The sequence below is a fragment of the Typopeltis vanoorti genome, chromosome 22, assembly GCF_054136105.1.
Source record: "Typopeltis vanoorti isolate ZY-2024b chromosome 22, IOZ_Tvanoo_1.0, whole genome shotgun sequence".
NCBI classification, from domain to species: domain Eukaryota; kingdom Metazoa; phylum Arthropoda; class Arachnida; order Uropygi; family Thelyphonidae; genus Typopeltis; species Typopeltis vanoorti.
Window position 1 is genome coordinate 55171019 of NC_143570.1, and position 21262 is coordinate 55192280.

Here is a 21262-nt window from a genome sequence, read left to right on the forward strand (position 1 = left end):
ACTTCAGATGACCTCCACCCCAATACAGTTTTTGCAGATTACAGCACATTGCACTCCTCCCTTTCATTTGATAAACCTTACTCTCTACACAACTTGCCTCAACCTACAGAACATTCAACCATTACTGCCCTCAATTCCGATCTCCAAGCCATCCTCCAATGGGGTTCAGATAACCTCGTCAATTTTAGAACCCAGTTCTGTCTCATTTTTCACAAAAAAGAACTGTTTTCTCCCAGCATTATTTTTGACAAAAGATGAAATTTCTCTTCTTGGAAACACTCTGACATCAAGCCTCTCCAGGCATAAACATATCACAACCATTGCATCCTCAGCTTCTAAAAAACTAGGATTCCTCTTCCACACAAGACATTACTTCACCTCTGAACCTTATACAAATCACAAATCCGCAAAGCTATTGAATACTGCTCTCACATTTGGAGTGGACCCCTAATAGCTCCCTCAGAATGCTTGACTCACATTTGAGGGAGCTGTTAGTTATCCACTCCAAATGTGAGAGCAATATTCAATAGCTGGGCAAATTTGGGAGATGAGCAATTAGATTAATTAATAACCCAGCTCTTACCAACTCACTGCCCCCACTTTTGTGCAGACATTTAGTTTCTGCATTATGTGCATTCTATAAATATTTTAATAGCAAATGTTCATTTGAAATAGCATCAATAATTCCCCCACTCAAGTGTTGGAACATATGCAGCTTCACAGTATACCATGAAACCCACAGAACAGGTTTCTTTTCCTCCTCCTTCATCCCCTGCTACTGCTGTATTGTTATGGAACAGTCTTCCCCTGTTATGTTTTTCTAGGAATACAATGTACAGGCTTTTAAATCAAATGTAAACAAGTTTCTCCTTTCCCAACCCACTATTCATACAAGGTACTAACGCACTATACGTTGATTAACCAATCTCTCATGTATGGGCTCAACATAATTCTTCTTATTCCTTCCCTCCTCTTTTACCTTGCAGTGTCGAGGATAAAGTGGTTAACCTTATGCCTCCTGGTGTGTCCTATGTCTGTAGATGTGTGTGTTCATGGGCTGGTTTGCCTGTTCTGGGGGACGAAAAACGAGTTTCCAGGTGAAAAAAAACCCTACCTCCATATGGGACCGGCTAACTCACCTTTAGTCAAAAAAAGACTAGATAAAGGTTCCCCATGTCACTGAGGGGAATCAAACCCAGGTGTTTCTGACCAAAAATCTTCATCTGTACTGACTGAGCTATGGAAGCCCAGGCTCAACATAAAAAAAAAAAAAAATATATATATATATATATATATATATATCAACGATCCATGCAGAACTATTCTATTTTTCAAAATAAGGAAATCTGGTTAAAATAAGCAGTGAAGATAGCCTCAATATATCATATCAACTAAAAAATCCAACAATAAATAATTACAAGTAAATCTATTTCAGTTGATACAAACCAAATGACGAAAAATGCAAAACTGAGTTCAAGCACTGTATAACTTTCAGACTTCATGGTCATCATATATTATCCCATAGTTATAATTTAATTTCTTTTCATTTTTTAGCATTCCAATTTAAAAGAGCACATGTGTTAATGTTTATAGAACACACTTTCTCATTACTTACTATAATAAGATGCAGTATGTATTTATACTTGCTCTATATATCCTCAAACCTGTATGAGCAAATGGTAGCGTTTTTATTCTTTTCAAAATTAATCATGTAAATTAATTGCTAACACAACATTTACTTTATTTTACAATGGATGCAGGCTGAAGAAAAAGAAAAAAAAATTGTTGAGATGCAAATGTTATATGATATCTTCTGAGAGATTAGAAATGTATTTCTCTAACAGATACAGCCAAATAAGAGTAACAGATAAATCTCTTCTGAACAAAGTGAATCAAATATGAAGACCAGAATATGCTCTTAAAATTGTGTTTAATGAAATTTATATTTCATGCAAGTGATTACTTGCAATAATCTTTAATATAATTAGTGGAATAACTACACTATACTAGTAAGGTTTTTTCTATACTACACTAACAGGGTTTTTCATCCCATATTACAGGCAAATCATCCATTAGAAAATGTATAGATAATATATACCAGTGGTGGTGGTGGGCAGTAGATGGCACTGTGTGTTACATAGTTGCAGGATTAATTAAAAGAGACGGTCAGTTGAAGTGGGGCATCCTCCCATGACGAGTACTGAACTCCTGGGAGGTGTCATATAATAATCTTTACTATTTACTGAAAATGATTATTACTTATTTTTAAAAGAATTAAATACTAGACTAATATAAGATAAATGGCATAAAACTGATTTAAAGTTAATGTATTAATTAATAGTAAAAAATAGTCATTACCACAGCACGTCGATGTGAATTCGATAACATATCATGTGTAATCACATGTTCCTGAGGAAGACTATCAACATCAACCCAATATGATAAGGCTTTCTCATGTTCTAGATACAGTGAGGAGTTGTAATATAAATGGCTGTCATTATCTACCTGCACAGATTCATAACAAGTATAAATAATCAGCAACAAGCAAAATCTTGTTAATTCAAATCTTAAAAAGAGTTTCATAAATGCATGTTGCAATATATATACAGCATAAAAATCAATTTTAGTTTAACTGCCATAAGCAATGTCTTGCATGCAAGTATTATGACAATTAGCAACTAATTAATCAAAAAAATTACCATAACTGTAAACAAAAAATACCAGAAACTTTAAATACAGTAAAAACATCTTAAAGCAGTGCAAGTTAACACCTGCTAAATGTGTCTGTAACTCACTTTAATTTTTCAATAATATAATACAAAACAATACAAACTTTTGACCAAAATGAAAGAAATTCTGCATTGAATAGCATCTCTACTCACTGACCAACAGGCCAGGATTCAAATCTCTCTGTGGCTATGAATATTTGTAAATGTTTTCAGGTCAAAGATGAAATCCAATGCCAGCAACTACCTTAATTAGAGGTCTCAAGCAGCTTGAAAACTTTCATGTCAGGCATTTAGAGCAGTTTCAAGAGTGACTATCCATTAGAGCAGGGGGTCTTCAACGCATGGCCCGCAGAGCTCTTTGCCGTGGCCCAAGGCCATTTTGAAAAAAAAATAACTACTTAACATTAAAACACGATTAAATAAAAAATAATTTCAATGAAGCCAGCAGGCTACTAAGCTACACTGCAGTATTTAGAATTGTAAGATGCTTTCCAGATTCACAAGGAACTCAGTGCATTTGATACTTTACATAAAACCCAATATATTAAATAGACATGTTTCTTCAGCCATCTACCAGCATCCAGCGGTACTAAAGTACTAGTACTAACATTGCAGGTATGGCTGAAGCAGTAGTTCATTCGAGTGCACTGTCTAGTGCCTTCTAGATACATCTCGAAGGTTCTCAATACTTCGTTATTTTCATATACGCCCTCTGTCCAAAAAGAAACCAAACTTTTGATAGAAAATAAAACACAGGCCAATATAATTATTCAAATCATTTATTTCAATAATATACTCTCCCTCAGCTTCATTACAGTGTTTGGCATGGTCAATTAATTCGTTAAATGATTTTTTTTTATATCGGTTTTTGGGATACTGTTAAGGGTCATGGTTACTGCTGCTTGAACATTTTTAATGGTGTCATATCGCGTCCCTTTCATCAGCTTCTTTCTCTTTCGGAGGAAGAGAAAGAAGTCACAGGGTGCTAAATCATGTAAAAACAGTGAGTGATCCAACACACAAACTTCAGTTTTGCTCAAAAAACTGTCTCACAATATTCGAATGATAAGATGATGCATTATCGTGCAAAAGTGACCAGCTGCCTGCACCACGATATTCATGCCGTACGCGACGAACTCTCGCTATCAATCGCTTCAAAACTTCGAGATAAAACTCAACATGGACCATTTGTCCAGGTGGAATGAATTCTTTGTGGATAATGCCCTTGGAATCATAGAAACAAATCAGCATTGTCTTTACTTTTGACTTCTCCAAGTGACTTTTTTTCGAATGCCCCTCTTCTGGTGGTCTCCACTCAGCACTCTGGTGCTTTGTTTTGGGCTCATACACAAAACACCACGTTTCGTCACCAGTAATGATCGTTTCAAGGAAGTCCTCATTGGTTTTAATGAGGTCCTTACATTTTTTGGTTGTCGGTCAACTTGTGGGGAACAAATTGCGAATTCAATTTATGAAGGCCCAAACTCAATGTTGTGGGTATTGATTTTGGAATCCTCAATTCATCTGCAATCAATCTCATGGATGATTTCAGGTTTTCTTTAATGAAATCATGTACTTTTTGGATGTTAACTTTGCTCAGTGCAGTTTTTGGATGGCCCGGCTTTACGTTGTCCTCAAGCGTCTCACGACCACTTTGAAATTGCTTAAACCACTCATATACTTGAGTACGGGATAAGCATTCATCACCGTATGCTTTCTGAAGCATTTGATGAGTTTCAGTAAAACTTTTACTAAGTTTAACATAAAAGTCAATCGCAGCTGTCTGTTTGAAACTCATTTTCCAACCATTCGTCAAAACACAGTCACTTTTGGCACTATAACTTGGCTTCCAATGAAACAAATGTCATAAATAGTTGACACAACACTAATGAAGGTTGCCACTTTCAACAACAAAAAGATACAACAAGTGGCGCCACCAGTTTCTTCTATTTTTGAAAAGTTCGGTTTCTTTTTGGACAGAGTGTAAATACAAGAGGATCTCATCCACAGTCAGTCAATCGTGAACAGTGCAATAGTCATGTATAAGCGTATGCAGGTTCGTTATGTCAGCCATAACCTAGTGTGGTTTTATATTGCCAGACTTTTTTCATTAGTGTGAGACATAATCAGTGGATAATAACTGTTACACGGCCATTTTGGATCATTTTTTGGGTACACCTTCCATCACTATGGCATCTATGAGTAAAATGCATAACTCAAGCAATTCTTGTCGGATTTTTAATGAAAAGTGGGCCAATTTGTACTTTTTTTGTGCTGACTGACGATAAGCCAGTATGTTTAATTTGTCGTAAGTCAGTGTCAGTATCAAAACAATACAATATAAAATGACACTATGAGACAAAGCATGCGTCCAATTTCAATCACCTTCAAGGGTGGCTTTGTGTGGACAAAGAGGGAAGAGAGCGAAGCGTGTGTCAAAGTAAGTTATGTAATAGCTGAAAAATCAAAAGCCTTCTTGGACAGTGAGTTTTTGTGAAAGAGTGTCTCATCACTGCTGGGAATATTCTATGTCCAAATAATAAGGAAGTGTTTAAAAAACTGAGTTTGTCTGGGGTAACTGTAGCATAATGTGTCGAAGAACTTGCCAATGACATTGAAGGAACTTTAAAAAGTCAGTCGTCTGAATTTAAGTCATATTCGCTTGCTTTAGAGGAGAGCACAGATGTGAAGGATACAGCACAACTGGCTATCTTTGTCCGTGGCATTGATCAACAATTCAATGCGACAGAAGAACTTCATAGCGTACCTATGAAGGGAATGATGAAAGGCACTGATATTCTTGAAGCTGCTAAGAAAACTTTCCAGCGTTTCGACCTCAGCTTAACCAACCTTGAGAGTGTGGTAACTGATGGTGCCCCTGCTATGGTGAGAAAGAACAAAAGGTTTTTTGTGCTGCTATGGAAAGAACCGGAACTAAAAGGAAAAGTTTTCGCCCATTACCACTGTTTAATCCACCAGAATTTGTGCACGAAAACTATTGGATATGAGAATGTCATGAAAGTTATTGTGACTGTCGTCAACATTAGTAGGGCAAAAGGATTTAGTAGGGCAAAAGGATTGAATCATTGTCAATTCCAAGAGTTTTTGACCCAAGAGTGTGAAGCGGATCACGGTAATGTGGTTTATTATAGTGACGTGCATTGGTTGAGCAGAGGGAAGGTTCTTAAGAGTATTTGACTTAAGGAGCGAAATACAGCAGTTCATGCAAACCAAGGGGACTCTGATTGCAGAAATTAATGATCCGAAGTGGATGACAGACTTTGCCTTTGTGACCGAAATCTCAATGCATATGAATGACCTAAATACACAGCTACAATTCAAAGATCAACTGGTGCACACGCTGTTTGATCACATCAAAGCTTCTGTGTCCAAGCTCAAACTTTGGGAGGCACAACTCACAAAAAAAGACTTAACTCATTTTCAGCTTCTCGCTGAGTCCAACTGTTCCTCTCTTGATGAATACACTAGAAAATTAGCCGTGTTGCGAAGTGAGTTCGAAGAGAGATTTAGATTTAGAGATTTTCGTAACCAACAGTCTTCTTTAGATTTATTTTCAATGCCATTCAGTGTCAATGCTGCCGAAATGCCATGCTCAGTACAAATGGAGCTGCTTGAACTCCAAAAAACTCTTCTTTGAGAGAAAAATTATTCAATGTGCCCTTGCTTACATTTTACAAAGACTACATTTCCTAATTTTTGCCAGCATGCTTTGAAGATGTGAGCTTTGTTAGGAAGCACATACTTATGTGAGCAATTCTTCCCCAGAATGGAGCATGTGAAGTCCAAGACAAGAACTCAGATTAAGGACTGCTACGTAAATCCAATCTCGAGAATACTCTGCACATAGTGACTTCCAACATTGATAAGCTGATCAAGGAAAAACATTGCCAAGTTGCCCATTGACATTGTAAAAAATGAATGTTTTCTTCATTAAATTATCTATTTTCATGTACTGATTTACTTATCATGCATCTAACTCCTACCTATGCTCCTACAGCTGAGCTTGTTTATTTCTATAGGATTTTATGTCAAGTATCAAATGCACAGCATTCCTTGTGAATCTGGAAAGCATCTCACAATTCTAAATACTGCAGTATAGCTTAGTGGTCCGCAGGCTTCACTGAAATTTTTAATGCAGCCCACACTGTCTGAAAGGTTGAAGACCCCTGCATTAGAGCAACCAGCATTTATTATAGACGTTGAATGTCACAAGTACCATAAATCTCAAGTTTAGTATAGATTTTTGCAATAATAATATAAGCAATACAGTAATCTTGATGAATTTCCTTCAATATTAATATATATATATACAAGCACAAAAAATATTTTATAGGCATGAAATCTTGTTTCTTCATTCCCATTTCAATAGAAAAAATGAAGACTTTGAAAAGACAAATGCAAGTTAATGGTGAATACATTATTAGCTTGCATTTATGTTCTATGTCTGGTTTCTCATTTAAAGGTAAGTTTGAGCTCAATTTACAATTAGTCTAAAATTTATAGATGCTGTTCAATGTTAATATTTCACCTGGTGTTGAAATATTGCAAATACATTACCATATTTCTTTGTAAATGTCAAAAGCACATCTGAATGATTTTTATTTATATGGTCAAATTTCCAATCTATGCATGAAACAGGGTGAAGAAGATAAAGACATGCAACATTTAAATATTTTGCTTACTTGTGTAGAGGCTTAAGTGCTGTGAGGACATTATGTTGGAGGTTTAATGGATTTTTTACAACACTCAGAAAGAATTAAATTAGAATTTAATACTCCTATATTTCGTCCTAGTCACTAGGACATCTACGGGGATTACAAAAACAATTAATGTAACATGCACACAAAAACTTACAATACTAAGTCCAACCACGTGGGTGACACTAAAGTCCTATCTAGGTGGAGCGCCCTCTATGGGCGGTAGTAGGTGGCCTGGAATGTAAGGTGGGACCTCTAGTGATGAGTGTTTCCCAAATCTTCGGAAGCTTAATGCAACCGTATTTGTTAAGATTTGGTTGGTTTCTGAGAGCTGCTGCTGCTTCTAAGAAAAGTCTCTCTTTCTTGAATTTGCTGTAGTGGAGCATGGTGGTTTTCTTCCATGATACTCTGTGGGTGGTGTCCAAAACATGGTCAGCCAAGCCTGAATGGCCATAGTTGTGTTTAACGATGTACGACTTGTGTTCCTCCAGGCGGATGGATGCTGATCTGCCTGTCTGTCCAAAGTACGCAAGCTTACAGGAACTTACTTTGGACAGACAGGCAGATCAGCATCCATCCGCCTGGAGGAACACAAGTCGTACATCGTTAAACACAACTATGGCCATTCAGGCTTGGCTGACCATGTTTTGGACACCACCCACAGAGTATCATGGAAGAAAACCACCATGCTCCACCACAGCAAATTCAAGAAAGAGAGACTTTTCTTAGAAGCAGCAGCAGCTCTCAAAACCAACCAAATCTTAACAAATACGGTTGCATTAAGCTTCCGAAGATTTGGGAAACACTCATCACCAGAGGTCCCACCTTACATTCCAGGCCACCTACTACCGCCCATAGAGGGCGCTCCACCTAGATAGGACTTTAGTGTCACCCACGTGGTTGGACTTAGTATTGTAAGTTTTTGTGTGCATGTTACATTAATTGTTTTTGTAATCCCCGTAGATGTCCTAGTGACTAGGACGAAATATAGGAGTATTAAATTCTAATTTAATTCTTTCTGAGTGTTGTAAAAAATCCATTAAACCTCCAACATAAATATTTTGCATTTGCAATGGAGCTACTCTATTCTGACTGTGTTATACTAGGTGGCAGAAAACTTTCATTCAATGGTGAAACTGAACCACCTTGTTTACAGGAGGAGGCAGAAAGTGATTATAACACAAGACTTCCAGAGTAAAGTCTAGTTTTTTTCTTTGTTCTAGTTTCTTATATGTGACACTGCTCAAGAGCTGGATTTAAATAAACTATAGGAACCACTCCAGAAATTTCCATTTGAGGAGACAACAGTAACTGGTTCTGCAGGCAATCTACTAGACAGTATACAGAACAAAACCAGATGGTAATCATCAAGAGGCTTCTTGAGCAGATAATGAATAATCCTCCTGCAACTTACTCTGTGGCATCATGGCTGATGCACGCACTGGAAATGGGTGCCTCTCACACTTTCTCTTCGGTGTGTTTGATGTCTTATATACTACTAACCATGAAAAAGTTTTTTTTCGTTTTTTTTTTTAATGGAGAGCCCACGAAAACCCACGAACTTATTCACATTTGATTTGAAAGGGGATTGTATATGGCAACGGTGGAAGGGATAAACAAAGAAGAGGAGAAATTTGTTCTGTGGGTTTGAAGTTGAACTGTGAGAGGGTGCTGGTTAGCTGCTGCATGCATTTGGACCAATTTACAAAAAGGTGTTAGAATTATTGATGCCAATTTTGATGAGCAATGGTAACAGAAGTGTTTATAGAAGATGCAGGTTGTGGAGACTGAATGCCTGTATGAAAGTGAATGGAGTGTATTAGAGATGGGTCGTCAATCAATCAAACTATAGATCCACTATTTTTATGGAGCTCTTAGGGGGCACCACCCTAGATACGAGAATAGGAATTCAATAGGGAGGGGATTTGTGATTTGTATGGGGTTAAGAGCTTTTCAGAGTTAAAATAAAGTAACCTCAAGCAAAAGAGGAAACCTAATTTTTGGATGCAGAAGAGGCAATAGTTGTGCCAAGAGAGAGAGAGAGATTAGAAGTTAGAGCTATTCTGCAGAAATGAATCTCATCCTGAATAGAGATTTGAGTATTGTCAAAAGTAAGATTGGAAGAACAGGTTTCTTTTTTTTTTTTGTAGGAAATAACGCAGAGCTGTGTTTTGCTGGCACTGAAGTTGATAATGTTATCCAAATCCCACTGATGAATGCTTTGAAGATCGGAATTTAAGGTAGCAGAGGTTAGATTTCTGGAGGTTGTGGCAATTTGTGCTTTGCAAGATTTGTCACACAAAAAAGGAGTGTAAAATGCCACAGATATCAAATACAATGAATCAGAAATGTAAAAATACTTCCACATCCAAATTAACATTCAGAACCGTAACATACTCCTGAATGACATGCACTACTACTATCCATGCTCACCAAAAGCAGACCTACTACTTAGCATTCACAAAACAGGCAGTTGTTAATGCCATTCAAGCTATACTCTGCACACTCCTTCTGTCACCAGAATGATACTTGTGCATTTTTCAAATCTTATATCTCATGTCAGAAAACACAAATCTAGAATCTTCAACTGATCAGCTTTCCTTCAGACTATCTTCTTTTTATATTCATTTGCTCTCCACACTCTTATAACTACTCAGATCTCTTTGATTACTTTTAAATCTCAATTTTATGCAGTTTAAATATCCAAATATTGAAATTAACTTCAAAAGTGGACTTCATTCCTCACAATAAAACTGGCTTCCCATCTCTAATTTCACTGCTCAAGTTGGAAGGAATGTACAAGTTTCTACTGAGCAAAAATTGTCCACCCACCTTCCAGAGTATCCTCACCATCTTTTCCAAACCCCAGATTTATTTTTAACTACCTCGACTTAGTAACTCAGACCACAACATTCCAAGAGAGTTGTTCTCTTTCCTACAGATCATCATTTAATGGGGGGCACTTATGGGCAAAATGAAACCTAAGCTTTAGTTTTTTCAGTACACCAAAACAGTCCCAAAAAAGGAAGGCATGTATCATGTGAGAAAGAAGTTCTAGCCTTATGTTTGCATTTTGCATTCAGCCTACACAGTAGTTCAAAGCAGCTGGAAGTAAAAAAAAAAAAAAACAGTGAAAGGACGAAAAGAAAACTTCATGCTTATTCAAATAACTGCACTTTGAGTGTAGAAATAGAAAAGATATACAATATAACTCAAAGATTAAAACTCCTCTCCTGGCAGTAGTTAAATTCAGCCGGGACCCGGCCCCAGATCATGTTTATGCATCGGGCCCAAACCTGGAATATTTTTCTGTTTTGTGACTTTTCTCCCTTTATAGTAATTATGCCTACTTTATTATGTTATTATTCAAAATTGTTTACAGTTTGGAATGTGTATATAAAGTCAATATCAACAGTTGCCTGATTACGTGTCATGAGAGGGACGGGGAGGTTTGGAGTTTCCTGTAATGCAAACATTATTACAGCGTAGTGTAGCGGAATTTTGACAGACTCGTAGTGATATTTTGTCTTTTCTGGTTGGCAACACAGTCATTAATCAACAACAGAACAGCAGATTAGCAGTTGTTTATCAGAGCTTGTGACTGTGCGAAGCACAAAGAAAATCTTGTAATATTTTTGTATTTACATAGGCCTACTATTTCAACTATGGATAAGTACATTGGTACCTTCTTTAAACGGAAAATAGCTCATATGAAAGTGATAATATAAAATGAGTCTGTAATGACAGTTTGTGTGTAGTTTCTGAAGAGAAAGAAGGCTAATGAATCCACAGAAACACGGGATTCCCATCACTTGCAATGCGATAATATTAATACGTTGAACGAAAGGAAAGATTTGCCGACTTGCTGGACACTCGACCAATGGATAGCACTCAAAGGTAAATACAATTGGTTATTTTGTAAGGACGGAGGTTTGGGGTGTATAACATGTGCAGAGGTACAGACCCTAGACACAAGTTCTTCACCTCAGGGTATTCACTTAGCATCATAGTGGATAAATGGATTAATACGTGTTAATGGGGAAGGGTCTAAACAATTCCAACAAACGCAACTCTAAGAAAATTTATGAACATAGAGATACCAAATCTCAAAAAAGTATAGAAACAATTAGAAATAAAAGTAGAATTCACTGCGATACACTGTAGAAGAGCAAAACTCTTTAGATCACGAAATCACATGCTGCGTGTTTCACACTGCGTATCATATTGCAAAGCATCATCCTTTTGTAAACATCCAAAATTAATTGATCCTCATATTCTTAATGGGATAGATGTGGGGCATGCTTTACATAGTAATGTGACATGCACTGAGATAGTGAATCATATTGCAAAACAAATGAAACATGAAATTGCAGACAGCATTATTAACCAAAGAACCAAAATTTCTACTATTCTGCATGAAAGTACATCCATATCTAACTAGACTGTTCTGATAGCGTACATACAGGGTGCGATAAATGGTGCTGATGTTACAACACTATTCTTTGATTTAATTCAATTAGAAAGCACCAAAGCAATGGACATTAAGAACTCACTTATGCAGTGTCTTGAAAAGCACAGTCTGAAAAAAGAAATCCTACAAGAATTTCTTACTGGATAATGTACAGATGGGGCCTCAGCTATGCTAGGGAAATTAGTAGGTTTGGCAACATTGATGGAAGAAGATATCAATTTTAACATTGCACTGAATAAATCATTGCTTAGAACTTGCTGAATAGTTGTTCTACAGTTTCACCAAAGTAGGAAAGATATTGACAACTTGTGGGGTTGCATCAAGTTTTCAGGATGTGAATTCTGTTTGGAATAACTATGCATCATTGCATAGTTTCTTTACACATGCAGCTCATGATGGAAATCAAGATAGTAAAGAAAGATACCATTTTCAAGGGCTAACTAGTCAACTTGAAGAAAGGTGCTTCATAAACAATTTAGGAATAATGATGGATACATTATCTGAGCTTTCTAGCCTCTCAGAATCTTTGCAAAAACAAACTGTGATGTTACCTAGAGTAAACCAACTCCTGCACAGAACAAGAGAAGTATTTAAAGGTCACAAAAAGAGAAGGGGTATTTACTGGAAGGAACTTCAGAAAGCTATAGAAGCAAATCAATTCAAAGGAGCTCCCTTGAAAGTATTTGGGGGTAGGAACAACACAATGGAAATAAATAAAAGACAATTTTATGAGAGTATAATCACAAATTTGACAAGTCACTGCATGATAGATAAGGACACAAAGTACTCAGAAATAATGAAAGTAGTTTTACCCGAGTATTGGCCGGATGATATTGCCATGGACTATGGTGAACAAGAATTGAAAGATCTGTGCGATTTGTTTTCTGTGTGTTATCGTAAGGTCATTCAATCTTATAGGGGTTTTAAGCACAGTGGAAGTAAGCATGTGTCAAACTCCATGAAGAAACTGAAGTGTGTTGAAACAATACCAGTGAGCAATGCAGAGTGTGAGCAGGGTTCAGCATTATGACCAATATTGTGACAATGCGCTCATGGTTGAAAATGTCTCATCTTTGCTGACTAAATATTTGTGGTCTACCAATTTCCCAGTGGGATCCCCCCCTTCCATATATTAAACACTGGGTCCCAAGGAAGAAACGGTGCCCTTGGTTATTGTAAAAAGAGGCTTGATGCAGAAACAGACAAATCAAGTCTCTTTTTACAATAACAAGGACACAGTTTCTTTCTTGTGGAAACTACTGTAGACCTCCTGCAGCTGTTAACTAAGTGTAAGCCCCAATATTTTTGTGCACTTTCCTGTACATTTCACTAGTTATATTTCAAATTTAATTTACTGATATGAGTAAATGCATATGTCTGTCTAACTTATCTTTAAAAAGTACAGTATTAGTTTACATTTTACAGCATATTCATTCATTAATAAATAATAAGTTATTCATCATTATTGTATTTCCATTTTTTTTCTTCTCTGCATTTATGTAACAGGCTGAATAGGCCTACCGTTTTTTTTTTTTTTTTTATTGCTCATATAACCTAATGTTATCTTATACTGAATTATCTTTTAACATGCTAGAAGTATTATATTAATCTGTAATTTTGTATTTGTATCTGTATCGAGAACTTACATGAACTTAGGAAATGTGCAGAACAGTTCCACATTTCTGGTGGTGTGGAAGAGAAGGCCTGATGGCTTTAACTCCACCAGAATAAATAAATAAATAAAATTTTTAAAAAATGTTGCAACAATCTAGCAATAGCCTCACATTTATGATCCTTACTTTAAAGGTCCAGGAATTTATTTGTTTAGAAGTTAATGTACCACTGTCTCCTGGTATCATTTTCTTCTCCAACTCCTGTATAAATATCCAAGTGAATCCCTAACAACTGAGACACTACAATTTCTTCCAGTTTTCATAGCCCCCCCCCAAACTGTGCTTAACTGGTGCTTTAAATTAATACCCTATATCATCTTTACAATCATTCATCTACTCTAAAGTTGTAAGCCAATATTCAGCACATCTCAAAGAAAGTTTGGCAGTTAACTTTCCTATTACCTCCTAAGAGAACTCAAGTGACAATTACTTCTGTCTTGTTTTTGAGCAAACTGCAGTGATGGAAACAAAATGAGTTTGGTGGGGTGGTGTCAGAGGACATTTTCTGACATGGAATAGAAGATTACAAACAATAAGGAAACTGCTAATTTTGAAGGACAAATTCTGAGTATAACTGGAAAAGTGAATATCATCAAGTCCAGAGGTGTTGATATTTTATATATCCTTCACAAAAGAGGTTGAACCTATAGCATACTGGTGCCACATATTGGCAAGAGAATTAAGGGAGAAGAAACCTACTGTATTTTTGTGAAGAGTTAGACGCAGAAAGTCTTGAGTAGACTTTATGAAAAAGTCTGCTCAATCTATATAAGAGGCAGATGAAATGAATGAGGCAGATGAGAAGCAGATTCTGTGCATTTAAAGTTGAACGATAAAAGCATACTGAGCAGTTGCTACTCTTATTTCAAAAGGATTGATGATTGGTCAAGAAATGACAGACACCAGTTCAATGCAGAAGTACCCATAAAAGTACCCCTGGAAAAGATCCAAGTATGTAAGGCCATGATTGCAGTGAATCAGTAAGACACAGATGGACCACCATCCTTTGTACAGTATCCAACCTAGTAAGGATTTTTCTTATATACTTCTGCTGGAGTATATAAGAAAAGAGAAATATAGTGTGCTAACTTTTCAGTAGAAGTATATAAGAAAAGCCAGCACACTATATTTCTCCTGGCTTTTTAGTAGAAGTATATACTGAAAAGCCAGAAGAAATATAGTGTGCTGTTTTTGATGTAGCAAGAAGGGATTTGGCTTAGTTACTTATAACTAAATAGAAAGAATGATGTTAGGATATCAGCCTTTTCTTTAGGCGATTGTTTCAAATTGGTCCAAAACAGAAGGGCCTGACTATCATTTCGACAGGCAGCAAGTTTTCTGACATTTGGCCCTTTCAGAGTAAGATTTGAGTGTGTGTGTGGGGGGGGGGGGTACCAGCCCTGACAAGCTGCTGTGTAAGCGGCTGAATGCAAAACAGGATTGTTTTTGTCTTGAGCCATTTATGTCAGAATTTGTTTTTTCTTGGACTGCCTTGGCATACTTGAAGAACCAAGGTTTAGATAGTTTAGGTTTTTGGGTAAAGGCTTCACAATTCCAGCAGGGATTGTATCAGCTACTCAGCTGGCATTATTTGGATTGGGAGAGCAGAAACAATCAGACCACGGAAAGGATGAGAAGAAATACGTGATTCCATTTGGCAACACTGTAATGTGAAAGGACACAAAATTTGTTTAACTTACACAAATGGCTCAGTGAAAGATATTCTAACATGAACAACGTTGTCGTCTAAGTTACTTACAGGAGAGGCTGAGATCTACAGTATATATGGAAGAAGGGCTAGTTAAGACAAAGGTCTAGAGAATGAAGGAGGATGAACAATCTGGCTTCATTTAGAAAATGACTAACAAACAGTAGTATTACTTCCAGTTACAACAGTGAAACTGAGCAACAGAAGCCAGCATGAGTTGAGAACATTTAAGGTCTCAAAGGAAGATAATTTTGAGACCTCATAACCACATTAAATTGTAGAACAATAAATACAGAAAATGAGCAAGGAAATTTTGAGCAGAAGTAGATAAAAAAAAAAACTCTAACATGGGGTGTTAGATTTGATGCATAAGCATCATTAAATGACAGAAGCAATCATGCACGGTAGTCTATAACTGAAGTTGACAGTAACCGAATCTTGGAAAAAGAGTAGGTCTGCTTAAGAAGCCTTGATGGTACATATCATTTGTTTGTGACAAATGTTGATGGATGGATGCAATAACTCTTTTGGTTGAATTTTATTTATTTTCTGATTACAGTTTTTTTGGAAAGGGATTTTTTTTTTGTAATCTGCAGTATTACTATTTATTGGTAATGCCTTTATTGGTTGTTGATGGAATTAAGAATTGAAGCTTCTAATTAGGATTAATGAACATGGATGAGTAATCTTCTGCAATTCATTATAAACCTCCATGTAGGATTTCATGACAGTGCAAATGGTTTTCTTAATACTGTACTTTACATTCTCCATTAAGTCATCCTTTTACAGACAAGTAGGTTGTGTAAGTATAAAATTACATGGCCATACAAAAATCAAAAATACATAAACCACTAGTAGTACAGTAAGCAAAATGGAGTTATACTGGACAAAGACGTAATTGATAAAAAAATAAACCACGTAAAGCTTGCATTTAAATAGTAGTTAATGCAGAAGTGAAAAATGCACAGGAAAGTGGCTGGACATGAAATCAGATGGAAACAGGGGATAATATACCATCTTTACTGTTACTGATAATACATAGGCACCATTAAGGCAAGCAGTATCTAATCTAAAAATAAAATAGATGTTAACCAACATTTGCCGGAATGCTCTGGCACACTTGTTTGCCACTGTTGGCAAAAGTGTGCTGGAGTAGTCCAGAGAAAAACTTGACATGTTAAGTGGCTCAAGTTGAAACTTCAGTTTTATGTTCTGCTAACAGTGCAACTCAAATCTGTGGAAAATATCAACAAATTCAAATTTTGAGAATCCAAGTACAGAAAAACCTATCTCCTGCTCAAATGGATATGAGGCATTCTGGTCCCTTAAATTCTACTCTTCCTTGCTTCCACCTCTCACATCCAGACTAAAATGATAAGATTGATGTTCTCACATTTTTCCTTCTCCAATGAGCTTACTGAGACCTAAAGGAATACAGTCAGTCCTTGACTTACTAAGTATGTGACTTACAACCACTTGTACTTATGACAGCCATCTCATTAACATATTCACCAAATACCACCATGCTCCTGCAATACATGGGCTATTATCGACATGGACAATTGCTGTCTTCAAGAAAATATATAAAATTCTTAAGTTCTCCCAGACATCTGCTACTGATTAAATAATCAATAAATAACAATTGATAACAAACAATTTGACACCATTGAGAACCAAGGCTTGTGCTCTCAAACAAGGGTGCCAAATTAGTCTAATGCAAAAATTCAGCATCTCAAGAGGCTAAATTCAAACACTCACTCAATATTCAGCACATTCTACAGTGATATCTGTAAAAAACTCAGCCAAATCTAATGAAGGCATAAATGGCAGCCAGGCATCCTGTTCTCTCACAAAGACTATTAGATGCAACTCATCTCTCTCACATCCAACATTATCCAAGGGTAAGGCTAAATCTCCTAGCATAATCAGGCTATCAGAAGCAAACGTACTAACTAGTATCGAGTGCAAAGAGTACAATATTTTTAGGTAGGATAGACAAGATAGGAGGGGGGGGGGTGCTGCTTATAATATCAAATATCAAATGTCTTGAATCCAGTTAGAGTTGAGACCTCTGACTGCAATACCAGTAACAATTTTTCATGTGGCAGTGAGTTTGAAGCCATCTGATGTGAGGTGCAATCTCTGGTCGATCAGTTGCTAGCAATGAAGAAATGCATCAACAAATAAATATGATGAGTGCAAAAAGAGTAATCACAACGAGAGACTTTAATTATCTGAACATGGATTGGGTAGCTATGAAATCACATGAGAAGAATAAAACTGAATTTAATGAGCTGTTGCAAGACAACTTCTCCAAGCAGCTTGTGACAGAAAGAACTTGAGGCCAAAGAGTGTTAGACCTGATAATAGTGTCGGGGGGGGGTTCAGTTAAAGACTTAACTATTCTGCCTCCGGTTTGTGACAGTGATTATGTGATACTCACTTGGGAAGTGGCTAAGTTTATGAATGTTCCATTCAGAAAAGGTGCATGCTGAACTACAAAGCAGGAAATTATGACCAACTGAGGAGCATACTAAGTTAATCAGAATGGTATCAGTTATTAGATGGGAAAGATATCAACAGTGCATGAGAAGTGTTTAAAAAAATACTTAAATGATGTCAGAATGTGTCCCAAGAGTTTGAAGAATAGCGTAGGAGTCAAATGGATACTTAATCTTATTAAACAAGAGATTTGTAAGAAAAAATGGATGATGTGGAAAGAATACCGTGTGCATAAGGATGATGTCTGTTATGAAAATTATAAGCAGCAGGCTAGAATAGTCACAACTGTTGTATGAAAAGAAACTGGCTCTGCAAGCTAAAGAAGACAATCCAAAAGAATTCTATCAATATGCAGCAAGTAAAAGAAAGAATGACTATGAAAGAATAACTCTCCTGAATGCAGATGGTGTAAGGATAACAGATGCAGAAGAGGCTGTTCAACTAATGAACAGCCATTCCAGAATTATAAGGACTTATTACTGGAATAAGTGCTTATTCCACAGGACTTTGTGCTAAATAGATATAGCATGTTCAGCAAGGCCAAGTTATTCAGGCTTATATACTTGACTTATGACTTATTTTCTTCGCCAGACAAAGGCAGATCTTCCAGACTGCCTACAGCAAGACAAGCTACAGGCACAAGCAATCTAGTAACCATCTGAAAAAGTAAGTGGAGGAAGCTGTTATTTGAAGGAGATATCTTTGGAATGGCACATAGATGTTTAGAGGCTTTAAAATTTTTGTAATATGCTCTGATATTCCCTTCACACAAAACAGGGGGAACACAAGTAATTACTATCTTGAGCAAAAGAGGCAGGAATTCTACAGCTGTTGAATGGTTTGTTAATGAAGACTTCACTGAAACCATTTGACAAGAAAACTGACTTAATTTAATGCAATTCTTGATGTAGTATGTTACCAAAGAAAGAAGTAGAAGCACATAGTGAAGCCTTCATTAACACTGATAAAATTAACATGTGCAAAAACCAGACCATTTGAAGGCACAAGAAATTTTCACTAACAAACAACTTAGAGTTAACTCGAGTCCTGAAATATCTGATTGCATGTTCCCCCCCCCCTTATGTATGTATCACTTATGACACACAGCATATTTAATATCATATGTAACATTTCACTGCAATAATAGAATAAATTTAATGGATTTGCTACAAAAAATAACTTAAATATATGGCATATATTATCAAATTAAATACACACTATTACATCAGAGATTATATATAAATTACACAGTTTTTTGAGCATGAAAAAATCATGACTAACATCATTAAGTTAAATAGCTTTTAGGCTTGATGCTCTTTAAACAAATTTAAATGTAGTTGCATCATATGATTTCTCAGTTGATATTTATTAATTCAGGTTTGGAAAACAAGCATTCTCTGTTCTTATTCCTAATTCCTTATGATCATACTCAAATTTGCAAAACATGTTCAAAGTCTGAAAATAGTGCAAAATGTGCACACATGCTGATGTAATTCATCTACATTTAAAAATCCTCATTTATTTCATTATCGTTTGGAATGCAATTATTTTAACAGCATACTGGAACCAAACTTCAAGAAGTGAAGACAAAGTGAGTTTACAATCATTATCTTTTTTGATAATGGGTGCTTAAGGGTCAAAGCAGTATAACTGAGAGGAGACCTCCACATAGCCTTTAAAGGAATGCGGAGAACCGACCAGGGCTTCTGACCTAATGTCCAATCCTCACCTTCTTGTGGTGCACCCTGTTGGGTATCTACTTGGATACTGAACGGACGAGGATGGGCTGGCAATTTGGGATTTAGCCGACCAAATTGTATTCTTATTGGTTAAACCAAAATATAGAATGATGGTACAACATGACAAAATTTCATGCCGGCTGGGGGCGTCGCCCGGTTAAACAAGGCCCCCGTTGTTTTCGCCAAGGAACCAGGGCGAACAGCGAAAAGTCAGCTACTGGAACAAATCTGAAAATAAACCACAACTCAACATCACCAGAGTTAAAGATCGGTACTATCAACGTAAGAAGCCTGAATGGCAAAGAAATGGAGCTAGCTGAGGAATTAGATAAGTCCCAGATCAACATAATAGGGGTGACTGAAACAAAAAAGACTAAAACTGGTGAGATCTTTCTGAGCAATAAATACAAAATGTTATATTCAGGCAATGACAATCAAGGAAAAGAAGGAGTAGCCATAGTATTCAACACAAAATACGAGGCTAATCTTCTTGAATGGCAGTCAGTCTCAAGTAGAGTAATGCGGGCAAATATGAGAATGGGGAACTGGACAATGAGACTTATTTGTGCCTATGGTCCCACAGAAGGTTCTACTAAGGTAGAAGTGGAGGAATTTTTTGAGGCTTTAGAAAAAGCAACTGACACAATGAAAAGTTGGTCCTTGTTGGGGATCTAAATAGCAGAGTAGGAAATGATTGTGAGACATACAAAAATATTTTGGGAAAATTTGGAGAAAAGAGCAAAGCTAATAATAATGGCAAATATCTGTTGGATTTCTGCTCAGGACATGGACTGGTTATTACTAACACCATGTTCCAACATAAAAATATGCACAAATTCACATGGAGAGAAGAGGCTAGGAATAAGAAAAGTCTCATTGACTATGTTATTGTTGATAGTGATGTTTTCTTCAGAGTGGCACTCTGAAGAAAACATTGATTGATTCTGCCAGAGAGGCATGTGGTGAGGTTGTCTCTAAGGATAAAAAAATCAGAACTCCCTGGTGGACACAGGAAGTTAAACAGGCAGTGAAGGAAAAGAAGAAAGCATACCAAAAGTTCCTGTCAAATAAGTCAGCTTGTGCTCTTAGAGAATATAGAGACAAATGCAAGAATGCTAAACACTGTGTAAAACTAGCTAAACAAAAGTCATGGGAGGACTTTGGCAAGAATATAGAAAATAAATATCAAGAAGGCGGCAAAATATTCTGGAGATTGTTGAAGAAGCTTAAGAATGGAGGAAAGAGTGCTATAAAAGGCATTAGAGATGATAAAGGTGACATGAAAACAGGAGAAAAAGATATCTTTGAAGTATGGAGTAATTACTTTGAAAAACTGCTAAATGAAACAAGCAGTGATGACAGCACAGTGGTAAAAAACATTGACCAGGCATGCAGTCAGGAATACATATCCATACTTGAAGTAGAAAAAGCCATCAAAGGCTTGAAATGTGGAAAGGCAGCAGCAGTAGATGATATTCGACCAGAAATGCTGAAATATGGTGGTATAAGAGTCTTACAGTGGCTGCACTGTTTAGTTTAGAAAGCCTGGACAGAGGGACAAATTCCCGTTGATGATTGGAGTAGAGCTCTGATAGTACCCATATATAAAAAAGGGAAATAAAACTGAATGTGAGAATTACAGAGGTATTTACCTACTGAGTGTTCCTGGCAAGATCTATGCAAGTATACTTGAGAAACGGTTGAGAAGAATTGTGGAAGAAA

The 21262-nt window shown here is 36.6% G+C and overlaps 1 protein-coding gene across 1 annotated transcript in view; it reads right to left on the reverse strand.

The window, feature by feature from the left end:
- The window catches only part of l(1)G0289 (plexin domain containing lethal (1) G0289), a 247431-nt gene that overhangs the window by 203812 nt on the left and 22357 nt on the right, over positions 1–21262 (reverse strand). Inside the window, exon 3 of the mRNA XM_090412195.1 lies at positions 2359–2505. Within this exon, the coding sequence (XP_090268321.1) occupies positions 2359–2505 (147 nt within the window). The remainder of the gene's footprint in view (positions 1–2358; positions 2506–21262) is intronic.